Source organism: Poecilia mexicana, unplaced genomic scaffold (assembly GCF_051168715.1).
Source record: "Poecilia mexicana isolate PSO_F unplaced genomic scaffold, ASM5116871v1 scaffold_5, whole genome shotgun sequence".
In the NCBI taxonomy this organism is placed as follows: domain Eukaryota; kingdom Metazoa; phylum Chordata; class Actinopteri; order Cyprinodontiformes; family Poeciliidae; genus Poecilia; species Poecilia mexicana.
In genome coordinates, this window is record NW_028263374.1 from 22,368,547 (window position 1) to 22,387,434 (window position 18,888).

The 18,888-nt window shown below is 36.1% G+C and overlaps 1 protein-coding gene across 1 annotated transcript in view; it reads right to left on the reverse strand.

The window, feature by feature from the left end:
• Positions 1 to 18,781, reverse strand: part of necab3 (N-terminal EF-hand calcium binding protein 3) — a 38,418-nt gene extending 19,637 nt beyond the window's left edge. The window contains exons 1-5 of the mRNA XM_014990950.2: positions 17,522 to 18,781; positions 9,206 to 9,230; positions 3,103 to 3,211; positions 1,773 to 1,798; positions 630 to 727 (exon numbers count right to left, since the gene is read on the reverse strand). Of these exons, the coding sequence (XP_014846436.2) occupies positions 630 to 727; positions 1,773 to 1,798; positions 3,103 to 3,211; positions 9,206 to 9,230; positions 17,522 to 17,644 (381 nt within the window). The 5' untranslated portion in view covers positions 17,645 to 18,781. The remainder of the gene's footprint in view (positions 1 to 629; positions 728 to 1,772; positions 1,799 to 3,102; positions 3,212 to 9,205; positions 9,231 to 17,521) is intronic.
• Between the last annotated feature and the right edge of the window lie 107 nt (positions 18,782 to 18,888).

Below are 18,888 nucleotides of genomic sequence, written 5' to 3' on the forward strand. Positions count from 1 at the left end.
GAAGAGAAGAAATCCTCACACTGGATTTTCTTAGAGCAGCTCTAAGAAAATCCAGAGCTGCTGTGGATTTTCTTAACTTATCTAAGTATCTTAGATAAGCTAAGATAAGATAAGCTACTTATCTTATCTTAGCTGCTCTAAGATAAGTGGTCAAACCACAGCATTTTGGTCCGTTTCAAGTTCTAACTTTGACTAAGCCACTCCAAAATCTTTGTTTTTTTGCAGTAGATTTGCCAAATGTACTTCAAAATTCATGGTTCCATCAATTCAGGGAAATTTCCCAGGTTCAGAAGCAGAAAAGCAACCTCAAACATTACCATTACTGTGTGTGATGCAATTTTTCTGAAATTAGTTTCGCACCACATGCAACTGGACACACACCTTTCAAAAAGAAATGTATTTTGTTTCATCAGTCCACTGCTCAAAGTCTAGGGCCCTGTGTATCTTTGGGTTATCTTTCCAAACGTGAAGTGGACCTTTGTGTTGTTTTGACCAGCAAAAACAAAAAGGCAACAACAGGAGTAGCTGAACTTTTTCACAGCACTGAACTTTCTGGTTAATCACACATCAAACTTTTCTTAACATGAACAAATCGATAAAGGTTTTCATGCAATGTGCAGAAATCTTACCTCTTTAGTTTTATCCATTGCTTTTAAAATGGCAATGTTCAGGCTCTCCAGAGCTGAGAGAACATTTACATATTCTCCGAGGTGCTCAGAAAAATAATCTAATAAAGAAAAGAAGGATAAATATTTGAACACTTATTGCAGTGAAAGACAAATGAATAAGTAATGCTCTTACATGTTCTAAGATTCTAAAGAAGTCAAACCATGACTAGTGAGATTTATAATACAGTCCAACAGAAATGTTGATGTAAGAAGAAATGGCTTTGTAGGAATTAAACGGCCAACAGTTTTTAAGTGCTTAAACTACTGAAATCCCTAATAGGGGACATGAAGGATGATGTATACAAATTTAATGAATAAAACTCCTACACATTTTTTTTGGTAAACATTTTCTTAAAGGAAATAAAATGAAAAAAAAAAAAAAATCTTTACCAAGCTGAAACAATTGATTAAATCTGAAATTAAATGGCGCTTGTCTTAATAAAAAGTCAAATTTTATTCAGCATATAGTTCAACACACAGTCAACACTGATCCAAGGTTAATGGATCCTAGGTCTCAAACATTTTTGTTCACTCCTGTTAACACTGTCTCTCCAAATCGGTTCGTCAAATGACTTCTTGCTCAATAAATGCTAAATGTTTATAGAATTTGATCTGCGACAAAAGTTGGCCTCTGATGTGGAAAACAGTCAGCCTCTCTTGACGTCAAGTGGAAAGTAAGCCATTCCCATTTAATCAATTATGCATAAGTTTTATTCTGGGCAAAACTGTTGTTTACCCATCTGGGTGCCCCAATTCTTAGCTTTATTCAGGGCACACAATCCATTTAAAGACGATAAAAGAGGATAATTGCTTTCAGATTTAGTGTAGGTGAATGGTTATCCAATGGTAAGGAGTTCAATATGGGGCATTATTAGTGATTTCAACGGTAATTAATTGAAGTAGTAGACATAAATAAACTTTTTCATTTTTGAAAAAGCTCCTCAAGTCTTTTAAAGGCACATAAAACCTGCCTTAATTTGCAGATTCAAGAGCTTGCCTGACAACATTATGAGACATCAAAATGCATATGGTCATAATCTTGAAAGAGACAGAAGTTCGACTAAAATTAAGTATTTAAAACAGACAGTGCACTTTTTCGCCAACCTGATAACTTGTCGGTGTCCAGATTGCTGCAGGGCAAAATGTAAGAGGAGATAAATGAGAAGAGTTAATTAGGCAGGTGCAAAGAGGTGCTGCACTTAATTCCTTGAGATCTTTTAGTTGATTTTTTTATAAATGGGAATATTGCAGAGCTATCCTAAAGAACGCATGGTGATTGCATTAAAACTACAAAGAGAAGATAACATGAGTTTGCAAATCCTATAGTTTTTTTTGACTGACATGGAAGATTGTACAGCATTTGTCCTTAGAAATTGTGAATCTGTCTTTCTTGAAAAACTGTTTTTCAGAAATGCTCATGCATTCAGCTGTGATATTACTTTCTTTTATATTTCCTTTTTGTATTTGACACACTGTAGGAAAACCCCTTTCTCTTTGTTTACCACTCAGAGAAGATGTCATCACACTGGATGCTGTAAACAGCTTTTGGTGTCACAATTTAAAACAACGGCACTGTTCTGTACAGCTCGGAACATTAACCTCTTGCTTTAATGGAGTGTTAAGGGTTATTCTCATTGCTTAGTGAAAAATCAAGCCAGTTATTGCCTGATGTGGAGAGAGTGTTTACCATCACACTGAATATGGCTTCATTACCGAAAATTGTGAAATATTTTGTTAAAGATTTTTACCATCACCAAGTAATTAAATTTTTCTGGGGATGTTTTCCAGGACACAATACATTTAATCTGTTATTGAAGCACATCTCATGCCAGCTGCTTCAAAGAGAAAGTGTGAGGAAAAAAACTGTGGCGAGCTTCTACTGCGGCTCAATACCCCAGTGATTTTCAATAATGAAAAAGTCCTTGCTAAGTCAGCGTAACAAAATCTCATCAAATCAGTCTGATTGCTGTTTATTGGACTATAATTTTGTCTTTTTACCTGGGCTTAAGCACATAATTCAACAATGAGATTGGAAAATTTGCATGTGTAAGAATGCAGTTTCCTCATAAAGGCTAAACATATTAAGAAGATAGGCTTATAAAAAAGATAAAACATAGGAGACTTTTTTTTTTCTTCAGCAGCTGTGGTGAGTTAAATTTCCACTGCGAAGCACGAACTTCTGCAGAAACCCTCAGGCTGGTCAAACTGATTGAGTTTTTGATGTTCCTGGTGCATTTAATGATATTTATATTCAGAGGATGTGAACTGTTACTGTTTGAAGTCTGGTTTCAGGGGCCATTTTCTTTACTAAAAACTTCCCTCAGACTGTATTTTGTTGAACCTGCAGCTGATGACTTGATGAAGGAACAAAATTTGATAACGTCTCCTCGTTATATTCTTCTTCAAGTAACAAAAAAAATACATAAACACTCACTTATTCTGCCGTCCGTCTATGGAGTAAAAAAGTTCCTGAAGCTCTTCGGTTGTCAGGATCCCATCCGCAAAGTAAGCATTGAACTCCTCAAATGACAACTTGCCATCATCTGAAAAGCAGTGAAGGATTTATGACAGAATTACTCAAGGTTTCCAAACCTGCCACAATGTGGTTCCTTTTTTCGGTTGATTTCAGACTTCATATTTCTTCTTATTTCCATTTAACTTTACATTTTCTATGAAGTTATGGCTCTGGTACCCTAAGTAACTAATATCTACATGTTTTTGTAACAATTAACTAATTGGTTTGAGGGAATAAATCCTTTAAGCACACTTTTCACTGTATTCTGAACTTGTCAACATACCACTCATCACATTTTAATGAATCAAAACATTTATTTCTGTGGTCTTGCACAAAACTGTGCAAGGAAAACAGAAAGTCACTGATAAATGATATGCAAGTAGGAATATAATACATAAAATATGAAAAAAGATACTTGTTTAGCAGTTTGGAATTACTTCCTACTTCAGCTAGTTAATTGTGAGCACAGCTTTTTGTGGCAGACATTGCACCGAAAAATCAATAGCAGAGGATGAATGGCTGGATTGTCATCTGTGAAGAAGAGCTCCTTCGTGAGCAAACTATCAATCCCTCTGCTAGTACAAATAAATCAGGGTGGCCAAGAGTAAGCTTATACCAGTGAAAAACTATGAGAGATTTTCAATCCTTACAAATTAGTAGAGATGAACAGATTGTGACTGCAGCAAGCAGTACTCAGCAATGACACTCAAGCAATTGGAATTACGCCAATTGGAGTTAGACTCTGTGAGTCATTGTGAGTAAAGAACATGTCAAGATCAGTCAAAATAAAGCAAAAATTAACTTGACAATGCTGAACAGAAAATGATATTAACATAAAGAAATCTCGGCAGGAATGCAAGACAAAGAAAATGTTTGATCATTCTTTGAAGACTATCATTCAGTAACAGGAGAGGTTTATGTTTCTATGCTTATATTGTAGGAACATAACAAGCAACTTTCTACACATCACATCAAACAGGCCTTTTGTCTTTTTGTTAAATTCAGGATCATGTAACCCTTCCAGTTAAACCTTTTTACATTTTGCCACTTTATATGGTGTGTTTCTAGGTTTTCTTGCCCTGTGAAAACCCAGGAACAAACTAGATAGGAATAAAGTTGAGATAAATTTAACTATGCATTAAATCACTAGTTTGTTTAAATTAAATATTCTTGAGTAAGACTTTAACATCTAAATGCTACATTCAGGTCTTGTCTATCAAGTACAAGGTAGGGGGACAGTGAGTTCCTGTCAGCTGACTTAGCAGACCTAAAACTGAAGAGCACAGTTCAGTTTGAGCCTTTTAGTCATTTAAAAAAAAAAAAAATTACCATTGACCGGTATGTAGAAGGTACAAGACAAAAATTTTGTCATTGCCACATTTGGTAATTTTCATGTTTTTAGGTCTACAAGATAGTAGGTATACAAGATACAAGACACACAGAGAAAAAAAAATGACATAAAGTTACACATTTGAATAATTCCATACAAATGTTGATGGTGTTGTCAAAAAAGTTACACGTTTTGTGAGAAATTAGAAGTCAGGGCATTTTGGTAGATCTCTGATTAAGGGAAGATCAGTGCTGGCTGGTGGATGGATGGATGGATGGATGGATGGATGGATGGATGGATGGATGGATGGATGGATGGATGGATGGATGGATGGATGGATGGATGGATGGATGGATGGATGGATGGATGGATGGATGGATGGATGGATGGATGGATGGAAATTAGAAAACAGAATCAGTGTCCAACATTTCTTTCAGTCCATCCATTATCTAACACACATATCCTTGCAGGGCCAGAATTTTATTTTATTTTTTTACAGTGTTTGTTTTCTTAGAAAAACAAATAGACATTTAATGTGAAGCAAAATAATATATTTTATTAATCTCAAAGTCCCTCCTTCTTAGATAAATATTTAGCACTGGACATTTTCAGTAGAATACTTTCACACATTACTTTCTAACTTCCCTGTCTAGCACTGGCTTTTTTTCCCACCATTTATGCACAGTTTGTGCTGATTACTTATATCTTTACACCATCTGTACTGTGGCTTACAGACTGTGAAACCAAAGATCTCTCCACATGTCTCTCCTTGTGTCATATTTGGAAAGATTCCTATATTTGGAGTGCCAAGATAGACAGACAGCAGGATTCTCAAAAGTGACACTCAGAGGAAGCCTTGACAGTTCTAGGATATATGTCTTCATATGTCAAAAGGGGGAGGTTTCCAGTAAGAAAAATATGCAAAAGCATCAGTTTTCAGAATTAGTCTGTTTTTAATAGGTCTATGATTTGGTACAAGCCCTCTGCAGGGGTGCAGCAATTAAACTGGAATAAAAAGTGGATTGTGAATGTGTTCTGGTGAGAAATGTCCATATCGACTTGAGGAAAAATTATGCTTTTAATATGCTTGAGGATGACAACTGAAGAGTGTCACCATCCACAATGAAACTGGCCATATAATGACATTCAAAAGGAAGGGCCAAAAGTAGCATAAAATCACAGATTACAGTATATAAATAAAGACTTTCATTTTAGAATTGTTGCTGAGGTTGATCTCCTGGCACAAATTTGGAAAGTGTAAAGTTACATAATAGCCTAAATTTTCAGTTAAATCAAATAATGTTTGTACTTGAGGAAGAATTCAATTGTCACATCCAGAAGAAATTCTGTATTTCTTCTATAACAGCCCAAAGAGCAGAACTAAATATATTTTTAAATACTGAAAAAGGTAGGTTCACTAAAATGTTCTTTGCTTCCATCAAGTTGAATCTGTTTAACGCACATTCGGATAGGGAACAAATTCACATTTCAAATGCCAGCTGATGCCTTGAAATGAATAAATCATTCATGTGTGACCCATTGACACATGAGCTCACCAGGTCCAAAAACACTCACAGGCAGACCTCATCATGACTTTTGTGGCATTATCACCCTCCACTGAAGGTGATATTTGTTTATGTATCCACAACACAAGACTTGCTAAGAAGCAAACGTTCTCAATTTGAGTTAGGATGGAGAAGATTGGTTGAGGAATTTTTAAAAAATTCAGCCATAGAACTAAATATCACAAGTCATAGTAACTTTAAAGTAAAAAAAAAAAAAAAAATGGTACAGCAGTCTTTTTTAAAACAGTCATAGATGCTCTGCTGACCATGAATGGGAGTTTTCACTGTGCATCACAGCTGTGCAAAATCTATATGAAGCAAACGGCCTAGGAATAATCCAAAGCAGAAATCTTGTAATGCCCTGTCGGTTCTTAAGCAGAGCCCCTGTGTGGCATCTGCGCTCCTGAAGTTAAAAAAAAAATTGGATTACTTTAAAGAAATATCTCAAAACCTTTAGAGTAAGCAAGAAACAAAATAAGAAAGTTGTGATGTCCTGCAAAGTAGGGCACAAAGTAGGCCACGCTGGTATCCCTTCAAAGGTTAGTCCCAATGCAGGCTCTCCTAAGTGGTTTATAAATTCCCCACCAACGCTTCAGTAGCAACCGGCATTGCTAAGAGAGATGGCTTTGGTTTCTTTATGGTAAGCTTCTATGGATCTCTGCATACTCAAGCTATTACTGGTATTCTTAGCATCAATGTCCTACTTGGGATGTTTCACAAGCCCATCTGTGAGAAAATCTGAGGCAATTTTCTTTTTTTTACTTTCCGAAGCTTCACTTACAGCCGTGTGCTACTTTTACATTCTGTTTTCAGCAATCTTTTGTACTTGTGGTCTGAAGCTGACTGGCATTTTTCTCTTCAGATCACGGAAAATATGAGATGAGAAGAAATTTCAGCTGTCATATATATCTGTTTGTTGAGCCCTACTACCTGCTTGAGAAAGCAATGATGCAGAAAACCTTGAATCTGTTAGGTTAAAATAATATCAGTTTACTGATCCTTGACCATTTAAAGATTTTGGGCTGAACATTGACTGATGAAAGCTGATTCTCTGGTCAGGAATCTATATGAGATTCTTGTACTGAGAATCCTTTAAAGAATTTACAAACAATAACAGATGTCATATTAGTACTAAAGTTAAATCAATTACTGAACTGGTATGCAAATAGATCACTTGCATTAACAAGTGAGTATGTTGAATGAAAAAGCTGTGACAGATGCTGTTTACTGAGCTGCATGCTCTCAACAGCTGCCCCTCTGCAAACATAGTTACCTCTCATAATTCTGAACAAAAGTGTTAAAATATATATTATGCATGAACTGATAAATACAAGAAGTGTAATATAGAAAGTTAAGACCATTCTATTACTTAAAGAGGAGGATTTTTATTTTATCTCTTTCATTTTTTTTTGCAAAATTATTGTAACATCAAAATCTTCTTCTTATGGGCTCACAAAAGTTATGCATGCCGTTTCTTTGCTATTAAAAAGAACCACAAACAATCAAATCTGTCAATCTCACAGATAGTTAATTGGATCACAGTTTTGAGGGAAAACAAAGCCAATCATTTTCTTTTACATTATATTTTTAGCCTATTCCCAGTTGTATTTAATACTGAGGAATATAGACCACTGAATGTGGGACGGTACATTGTTTTGTGTGTTTTGCTTTTAGCATTTATGGTTCTCCTTCCCTTTCCTTCTTGTGCAGCTGGTTTAGTGATGACTCTTATCTCTGCTGAGTTCATTATAATGAAAAAATCTAACAGTGAATGCATTTGGTTGAAAGAATCAGAGCAATGCATCATTCAGAATGTCTTTCTTAAGCATTGTTAATGCTATCGAGAAGCAATTGTTGTTTAGAGGCACAATGATTACAGACTCTTTGAAGTGTGAACAAAACAATGTCCCGTGATGACGGCTACACTTCCCTCCCCTTGATTTGCTTTGGCACCCTATTTCATCAGTTATTAGAGATGAATAAATATCTTTCTGGGTGAGCCAATATTGCACAACAAAAGCATGGGAAACAGAATGGCTCTTACTGCAGCAAGAGATTAGCCTACCTATTTAAACTGAATGCTAAGATAAAAATGATGACACAATTTCTCCTGATTTAGTCACAGTCTGATTTGATATCTCATGCATCATACATCAAAGCAAGAAAAAAATATATAAAGTGTATGACCCAATAACAGACAAACAAGTTAATTCAATTTACTGTGATCTGTTGTGTTCAGTAAATGCACCTTCATGGAAAACAATTGAAAAGTGTGAGAGAATGATATAACAAAAAAAGTAATTTTATTTCAAGAAAACTCACAGACTTATGATGTAAAGCAGTGAAATCATTTCCAAGGTTTACTGAGACAAAATGGTTGCTACAGGAAACTTCTGTACACTTTGATGTGATTGCAAAAAAGTAAAATGTCAGGTCTGTTAGCTGTGCAGAAAGTGTTGTCTTAAAAGTATACTGAAGGATCTTTGGTTGTGTAAAAGCTTTAATGATGTTTAATATTTATTTTGATCTCCGCATGGGATTTGACATTAAGTAGCACCAGATTTTGCCAGAGACGCCTCCAGAAAATGTTCAAGCGGGTGGCTAGATGGAAACAGCTTACAGTTTTGGGCTGGCTGGACATAAGATTAGGAGTTTTTTAGGCTGTGGTCACAGCAGTGGGAGACTGGAGGCAAGGCTTGAAGTAAGTTGTGTGTGTGTGTGTGTGTGTGCGTGCATAGTGAGATTACGCCACTGGATTTAGCATGAAGAATCTGAAAATAAAATGCTAAATATACCCTCTACTTTCTGCATCAAATGTATAGATTAGATTAATGGATTAATATTCTGTCAATACATATGAAGGCATTTTATTTTATGAGACAATTTTTCAATCTTTTCCTCTAGGCTTAAATCCACAGCCTTAGCTAAATTTTAATTGGATTAGATAGCTAATTGAAGCATGAGATGAATAAAAAATAAGTTTCTGTGTGTCATTCATGCAAACTGCTTATTTTGCTCCAATTTATCACTGAGGCTTTATCACAAATTAAACATCTCAAAAAAAAAAAAAAAAAAAACAAACAAACAACTGAGGCAATTCAAATCCTCACTAAACATATTTACTCACCATTTTTGTCAGCTCTGCGGAAAATCTGAAGAAGCAGAAAGGATAAAGCCATTAGTTTTAGTCAAGGCCCTATGAGGAATTTGTCCACTAAACGGTTATAAATAGTCTGGAAAAATGTAATCAAATGTCTGATATCGACTAAATAATTGGCATTTAAATATCTAAATCATTTATGCATTCATTAGAAGGATAACCAAAACAGGAACATTTACATAAGCTTTTATAATGACTGTGCATGTGAGTGTGTGAGAGTGAGTGAGTCATATTTAATGGCAATGGCAGCTGAAATGGAGAATCTTCAAAATGGGACAAACAATCATCGCTTCAGGAGTAAACAGTCATTTCAGGGGCAGCACAAGGCCACAATGCGGCAAGGGGGCCATTTGCTTTTGTCCTGCTGGTGCCTCATCTGTATTAAACTGCTCATATTCAACCTCCCAGAATATGCTGGAGTACATAACCACCTGGGAAAACTGTTGAAATAACAGTAGGGACATAAAAAAAAAACATTAAATTTGAGTTAATTGGGAGAAATTATAGTAATTGAGTGTAACAGCTGCTGGGAAGAAGGATCTGTGAGAATGCTCCTTTGTGCACCTGGATGCAGCCGTTTGTCACTGACACAGTTCTCATTTCTGGAACAGCTTCAAGTATTTTTCAACAGCAATCTTCTTATGAGTCCCACCACCTGAACTAAGCCAAAGAGGCAACCTAGCACAGAGAGCTAGTCACCCTATGCACCCTTTCTGCAAAGAGCATCAGTGTTGAGACTTTTTATAAGAAACTATTATTACAATATCAGTTTTACAGATGTTCACCTGTCAGTGTGTTGACAGGCAGTCTGTGCCTGCAGAAATCTATCACAAGCTCCTTAGTTTTCCCTTAAGTGGCACCAGTCCACAAGTTCTGTGTCCACTGGCGGTACTCTGAGTTCTCCTCACCGATGATGAAGTTATCTATGGCAAAGTTATCACAGAACTTTTGCAAATGGTAGCCTGGGGAGTTCAGGGAGAAGTCTGCACTGTAGAGGGGGAACAGGAATGGTGCCAGCACACGTCCCTGCAGGTTCTCCTTACTGCAGACTAGCCTGTCAGAGACACAGCCTTCTGTCCTCACATACTACTGCAGGCATGCATTTTAATATAAAAGAGTAGCTTTAGCCAGGGGAATTTGATAATTGGACATGTTGTTATTCTATACAGTGTATGCTTTAGACACTGTAAGTAAGCTTTCTGTTTCTTAGAGAAAACGCCACGTGGTTACAAAAGCACTTGTATATTGGAAGAACACAGGCTGAATGTCAGTTCCGGAACCATGAGACCGCGCACACTGTTTCCTCAAGTGTTTCAAATAAATTCAACAGCAGCATCATTGATTTTACCAATTACACAAATGTGTTTTTTCTGATGTGGAACACCAAATTGTCAGCTTTGAAAAAGGAAGTGTTGGAGCAGTCAGCCGCTTTTCTCTCTGCGGACTAAAATTGAGTGGCACTGCGTTACTGCCTGACTCAAATGTTAATTAATAGCCAAATTGTGTTTTTGACAAAAAAATATCAGATTATCCTTCTTATTTTTACTGTAAAATTGTGATCATTTTTATTATGAGTCCTCCAAATTGAGTCAAAGCTCTTAAAAAAAGCATGCAACAATTATTTTAGGCCATAAAAAGATTAGTATCAATCTGTGAAATTTTGCCAAACTATACAAATAAAATGCAATATGTTCAACATTGTCTCAGACGCTTAAGCTGATATAAAAAAATGTATGTTAAAATAACAAAAATGTAAGCAACAACACTCAGGTAAAAGCACCCCTTTTTAATGTATTAAATTAAATTAAACTGAAGGTAAACAATTAAAATAAAATTTGTGAAACTGCAAAAAAGCAGTGAAAAAAGGCTAGTATCATTCCTATATAAGACTCTGAAATTTGTTTTATTCTTTTCCAGATTCATTTTTTTCCCAAGTTAATTTTTCTGAATTCTTTGTTTCACAAGGTCAGCGCATTCTTAAGCTGAAAGCATCCAGGTATATAGTGAAGGGGTACAACTTTAATAGTTCCACAGAAATACACCCTAAATTCAATAATTAATTGTTAGTGTAAAGCAAAACAAAACAAAGTTTTTTTATTGTTTTGAAAGCAACAATATAATCTCTTCATATATTAACTTAAAATTATGTAATGTCCTAGCACCACTTTACCCTTTGTAGCTTTATCATTTATTTCTAAAGGTCTCCCTGACTTATTATGGCTACAGAATCTTAAACAGCTTATATTTCACTGGCAACTGGGAAGCTACTGTAGCCAACACAGTCTCTGTTTTATCTCTTTCATATTGATCATCAATGTAAAGAGTGAATTAAACTGAAATTGTTTGTGAAAATCCAGATCACATTCACAAACGGACGATTTCTACAATATTTCAATTTTTACTTGAACTAATTACAGTTCAGTATCAAAATTTATTTTTGCATTTTCCACAAAACCATCCGAAAGGGACCTGCATATATGATCTGGGAGATTGTCAGTTCGCTTCAGTTCTTCTTAATTTAATATCTTAATGTTAATAACCCTATGATATGCTAATTTGTGGGATTTTTTTGAATTAAGAAGTAACCTTGTAAATAAAACAGTCTTGCACAGTGTATGGACAATTCTAAGTAATTGTATTCCAGATGCCTTAGTTTCTCTTCACTCTCTTCCCATTGGGGGACTCAGTGGTGCAATGCTTATAATTAGCAGCAGCGTGTGCATTGCTTCAGCTGAGTGCTTTTTTTGTAACAGAAAAAAGGGCTTTTTAAAGAGTAGAATGAGTGTCGCTTAAATAGATCTGTCATCTTAAAAAAACATAGAACATGCACATAGAAACCTTTTTTTTTTTTTAATGGCTCTGTGTTTTTGCTTTCAAGGTCAATTTATGCCTGGCTTTATACTTAGAGTAAAGCATTAAGGCAGAACTGAGTGGTATTTGCATACACTTAGACAGTCTTTCAAGATATGTTTTGATATGTTTTGCTAAAAAGAGACTGCCAACGTAACCACTCTTTTGCTGGTCAGAGATTGGCAGCGATTATTGCCTCTATGCATAGTTAAGCAGAGCTACAGTTCCAGCATGACTATGCTATTTCTCTGGACTGTTGTTTTTGTTCCAGCATAAAAGCTTGACTTATTGGCCAAAGCTTGTCCAATTTGGCAACGGTAATAATGCAGAGCCCCAACTCCCAGGATTTTAGCGTTGGGATTTTTTCTAGTTGACTTCTAAATGGCAAATAGTAGCATGGTTGCGAAATTATGTTTTGGAGCAGCATCTTCACCTCTCTTGTCTGCTGACTTCTGCAGTTACCTTTGGCGTAAAGCCTGTGCTGGGGATCAGAGGGGAATTCATAGAATACCAAGGCTAGCTCAGTTTGAAGAAGCACATGCCAAAAGAAATAATTACTCTGTCAACCACATTGTCCTGTTTTGTATGGCCAGAATAAATAAGAAAAAAAATAATACAATGTATTACTTTTTTTTTTTTAAGTCCATGTCTTTAAAAGTCTTTTTTGTTGCTGTTATGTCCATATGGTCTCAACTGTCTGATGAATGTTTCAGACACCTTGTTGAATTTATGTCAAATAAATAAGGAAGTTCTAAAGGGAAAAATAGGACCCAAATGAGGACTACAAAGGTGTATTCAATAAAATGCTGAGTCTTGCCAGGATACTGAATATACACTATAAATACATAAACAAATGCAATGTCCCACGAAATGTGTAATATCCTCTTCTTTAAACACCTCTACCCATTGCATCATCTGAATAAGCTTTTTAAAGATTGAAGATAATAAACTTACTTGACACATATCAGCACAAATCAACCAAACAGCTCCAGAACAGATGAGTCACCAACTCTGGGAAAGGCATTTATTGGCTCCCAAAAGAAGTGCAACAATATGCCTCACTCTTGATCTTGTAAAAGGTGTTAGTCAGCTGCTTGAAGAAAAGCCTGGGGAACAACAACTGATGCTGCCCATGCTGAATTTAGTCAATTTCAGTCATGTGTTGCTTAGTTTTCCCTTCCTACCCATTTTTTGTTCCTTCAGCCAAAGGCTCCATGTGACTTTTTTCTCAATTTCCTGATTTTTTTTCAGCTTGTGTGCATCCAATTTCCAAATCAGTCAGTTGGTATCCAGGTCTCCAGTGAGTGAAGCAGTATCACCTGTGCTTCCTTTTACTGATCTACCCAGATCTGCATAAATCAGTTTTGATTTTGTTTTCCAGTGAGTTTGATACTGTCTTTGTGGGGCAGAAAACGGAATTGATAGCAAGGTACCACAGCGCAACAGGTACTACGAGGTAAAATATTCAAGAAGAAACAAAAACATTTAAAATATAGAGAGAAATTTATTCTTGTCATTAAATTGAAGATCATCACACAAAAAATAAAAAGAAGGTATGTTGCTCTAAAATCTTACCATTTTACATCACTGCAAATGACATTGCACTTCAGTCAAGATTGAAGGTCATAAATAAATGAGACAATGCTTTCAAAGACCTTCCACCATCAGACCAGTTCATTTAGAAGAGGTCTTGCTCCATGACTATACAGACCAAAGTGCATTTGATATTTTCTCAGCTATTGATTATGCTCCTCTTTCTCTGAGCTATTTATTTCCATTGATAGCCAGAGGTCATGGCTGACAAGCATGCCAGGCATGACCTGTAAGTTATTAATAACTGCCAAACCTGCACTTCACTTTCACTCTCTATAGGTCAACAAGCTCAAACTCTGCACTTCTGCCCTTCATATATCAATTCCTGACTTTTAACAAGATTCTGGTCATTTCCAACCTCTTCCCAACACACTAATCTCACTATTTCCTACTTATCTGTCTAGACATAAAGGTACCTTCAAAGTAGTTCTCTTTCATTTAATCAAAGTTATTGTTTAAACAACACAGTGGCATGATAACGTGATCCCTCTTCAGTTATTACATAACTTTAAGTGCTTTTCCTTTGGGCATCCAGTTCTGTTTTGTGAATCTTTTTTTTTTCTCTTCTTACTGTGTTTTTCTTTTTTTCATTTTACCATCAAAGTGTTCCTTCCTCCTGCTCAATTAAGTGCAGAACAGGACCCTTTAAACTTGTTTGTTGTGGCCTGTGTCTTTGGGCTTTTCCAGTGTCAGGAGTAGATAATGCATCATTTACAGCAATCCCAGGAAAAGGTCAGATCTGCTTCCCAGCGCGCTGTTGGTTTGATGCCATGGTGGCAGGAATTAAGACAGCGGCTTCTCACAGGGCCTTCTGTCTGTGCATTGGCTTATGAAAAATAAACAGTTCTGAGCAAAAGGTGATTGTAACGAGGACTCTGTGACTGGTATGCTCCTAAACTACCATGAAAAATCGTCAACTGTAATAGTTTTACTGTTTCTCCAGCACAGCAGGAGAGATTAACATCAGAAGGGGGTAGGAAAAGGGATGTGAAGGACAAGTGAGGGGAAAAAAAGAGATGGCAATCTGCAGCAAACCTCTGAAACAAACCTCTTGATGCAGAGAATCATTAAGAATGACTAAACAGCCTACGCACACCAGCATCATTTATTGTTTCTGGCCTTCAAATACGTCATTTTTGAAGCAAAGCATGATCTCTGAGATGCTATAATTCTCGCATCCTTGACATTAGTAATTGCTCATTATCCTGTAATTAGGACTCACCATGGACCTATAGCAGATGCTCTTATCACATTTTAATTTGGGGCAATAAATACTTGTGTAATACAGAGTCAATCATCCTCGCAATCAAAATGCTTTCTGGGGAAAACATGTTTTTTTCCCCTTCATTTACATCAGTATATTCTGCAGTTCAATCATTCCCAGTAGAAAACAAAAACAAAAAATGTATGTACCACCCTCACAATAACTCCAAACATATCACAATAATTCATCCCCAGAGACTTTTTTGCTACTTTTACTTGAGGCATAAAATGAATTATACCCTCAGCATATCTCACAGTCAGGGAAGAGTCTGTCTCACACTGAGCGGTTTGATAGGTACAACAGCAAGAGACTGCACAATATGCTTTCAGAGCAAAAACTCTCTCTCAAATCAAAATCTTACTGCGGTTAATTTAAAATAGGTACCCAACAGGCAAAAATATTTCCACTCTAGAGAAATTGTTTCTTGTCTCAAAAAAGCACACCATTAGAAATTAATGCATCAAACCCTAGAACAAATAAGATGGGCTAAGCTAGGAACAGGGAAATATTAAGATCAAAACCAAGACAATTACAGCAGTTTTTTTTTTTTTTTTGCAATAACTCACTAAAGAACAGTGAAATAGCCTCACAAAGTCAAGCTAATTCTCCAGAAGGGTCAGAGAGCATTGGGATCCTAAAGATAGTAAGGACCTTGCATGTTCTGAAGGGTTGAAAGCATAGGTTGCAAATTAAAGGACCAGTGGTTACATCACCTGGATGTGGAGGAAAAAGAAGTTTTGATGCCAGCTACCAGATTCCTTAGAAAGCAAGTGGTCACAACCCTCTGACTGACTGCAACAGGCCTGCAGCAGGACTTGGTGGCGGCAGCTACTGAGGTTTCAGCTTCCACAATAAGGATCTTAGTAAACAATAAAGGGTTCCATTTCATAATTCCCAGTATAACACCACTTCCACTCAAAAAAAAATGTAATAAAACTTTTTTTGATTTAATAAAACTAACTTTTTTGATCAGTGGAAAGTATATTGTGTGGCAGCAGCACAGTAATGTTCTGGTGCTGTTTTGCTTTTCCTGGCACTAGAAATCTGTGGTGTGTTGAGGGCAAGATGAATTGAATCAAGTATCAGAAAACCCAACAAGAAAATGCCATGCTGTCTGTGATGGAGCTGAAGCATGAACAACATTGACCCTTACAACAGGGCAGTGATCAAAGGTATTCCTTACTGTCCACCAGTAAGGCCTGATGAATTGAACAGCAGCATACAAATCAATCTGGGAAAAATAATGACCCAGCGACCTATGCCCATGAAGATTTGATAAGATTTTCCAAAAATGCTGCCAGAAGCTTAGGTTTGATAATGCATTTGCAGCAAGTCCTAATAGCAGAAGGGTGCTTGTTTGGAAAGGGATTAATAAAGTTCAGACTGCAGCAACCATTAAAAGTGGCACTTTGTGTTGGATTATAAGAAATCTTTTAATCAGAGGTATGTAGACCAATGTAATAGCTCTAACTTTATTTGCTAGTTTGTATATTTTGCTAATAAATCTAATTTTCAGTGGAGAATTAAGATATTTTTTGTTTGTTTTGCATTATATCCTTCACAAGTTGTTGTCAAACACTTCAAGCACAATGTTTTATCAGCGACACATCCAGAAGACTCAACCTCCAGAGATAATTAAATTACACAGCACTAAAAGAAGCTGATGGCTTCCAATTTAGAGAGGTGACTGTCCAAAAGCTGCCGTGGGTAATGTCATAATGATAGACTGGACTCAAAGCTGTCAGCTATAGTAAGAGTTCAAATCTGGAAACATCCCTGGCCCGAAAGCCTTTAAGATGATGGACGGTTTCTATGGCAGCATTGCAGGTTAATCTGGCAGCAGGTGACATTTGTTTAAGCAGCATTTGAAGCAGGACTGTCTATGAGCATGTCTATGCATGGCTTTAGCTGAGGGCTCCTGGGAAGAGCAGAAACAGTTCTAAGCTCTTCAGGCGATGATTGTATAGCATTGGACATAAGAACATCCTCCAGGGGAAAAAAATAATTTGGTCAGAAAACTTCTTCCCAAAAGAATTTTATGAAACATAGTTTATAACTTAAAGCAACTTCATTGTGAGGTAATTTGGGTAAAGCCTTGCAGAAAGCACAAGTGTGACAGTGTGTCAAAAGGGGAGAACCTCCAGCAGCCCCTAAAACTGTCCAACTGAGAGCTTAATTTATCATGCAGAGGCAGCAGCTGCAGCTCTTCCTTCGTTCCTATTTAAAATAACACACATGCGAGCACGCGCAAGCACACACACGCGCAGACACACAAGACCCTCCTGTTTCTATTTACATTATATATATATATATATATATATATATATATATATATATATATATATATATATACATATATATATATATATACATATATATATATATATATATATATATATATATATATATATATATATATATATATATATATATATATATATATATATATATATATATATATATAAAACATCTGTTATTGAACCTTAACAGATATTGGTCTACTATAAATTAAAAAAACATGAAACATAGTGCAAAAATTTTGACTTTTTACTGTGTTCGAGTAAATCTCCACTTACATCGTGAAAGATAGTAAGCCCCTGTCCGGAGCTGTGCAGCGGCTGCTGTTGCTGGTGAGCCCGAAGATGCTTCTGTTTGGCCGACTGCAGGCACATAGTGATCATCTCGGCGCAAGCTAACATCTTTCCAAACGCTTCGAGCCGCACTTCTTTATCGGGGTGAAGGCTTCAGTAAAAAGTCTCGCAGGCTGGAGAGAAGGGGAGGAGATGCAGCGGCGGCAGAACGGGCAGGTAAGAGAGGAGTCAGACAGAGAGGCAGGCGGGGATTAAAGGATGCTCTGCAACTTTGAGATGAGCCGGTGAAATGAGTCGCCAGCCCCTCCTGCTGGAGCCGCGGTGATTGGCCAGTTTAAGTGCGCCGTGCATCTGGATTCGATACCTTCAGTAAAAAAATTAAAAAAATAAAAATAAAAAAGGACAAAAAACAAAACAAATACCCTCCTGGTTTTCTCTTCTTTTGAAGAAATTAAGCGCACTTACTCACAGATTGTTTTTAAAAAGTATTTTAGGAAGTTTGAACTTTTCACATAATCACGAACATCATTGTACTGGGACTTTATGTAATAGAACAGATGACCTGACCAATGGGTCCTTAAAAATAAAATTACAAAATCACGCAAGGACATTGATACACATAAACACGTTTAAAATAAGGAGGGATAAGCATCTGAATGACTTAAGAAATGTGACTGAGATTGAGCTACTTTACAGAGGATTGTTGAAACATTTCATTCTCAAGATGTGCACTTGCAGTTGTAATTAAAGGGAAAATCCTTGTAAAATATATCAAGTTTGGTCGTTTTTTTTATTAAAAAAGAAAACAAAATAAGTGAATAACATTGCTTTGAACAATATACAATTCCAGCAATGTGTATATATAGGTTTGTGGTTTCCTTAACACTACTTTTTGGTATTTCCCAAAATATCAACAAAAGGATTTTGCTTAATTGGTTTGTTTGCATTTTTAGTTTTTATTTTTACTCAAAATGTATCTTTTTATGCGATAATTTAATCTCTATCATTTTTTTATTTTTTAGCGATCCTAGCTGCATCTCAATCATTTTTTATGTTTTTCACTTTTGTTATTGTTTGTTTTACTTTCATTTATCATAAAACATGAGTTCAGCAGTTGTTGTCCAGTACTTTCCAATTTAGAAGGATGCTGCCATCTGCTGGATTTTTGGTGTCATAGCTTTGACTTTCTTTGAAAAAAAAATCTAATGTAAATAATATAACACTGGTTCGGTTTTCATTGTCTGTATTGTTTTAAAGTTCTGTTGTTTTCATTACTTTTTTAATAATAAAACCTCAAACCAAAGTGTGAGCTTAGAGAGTGAGCTGTGGGAGAAAAGGCAGATCCCTTTAAA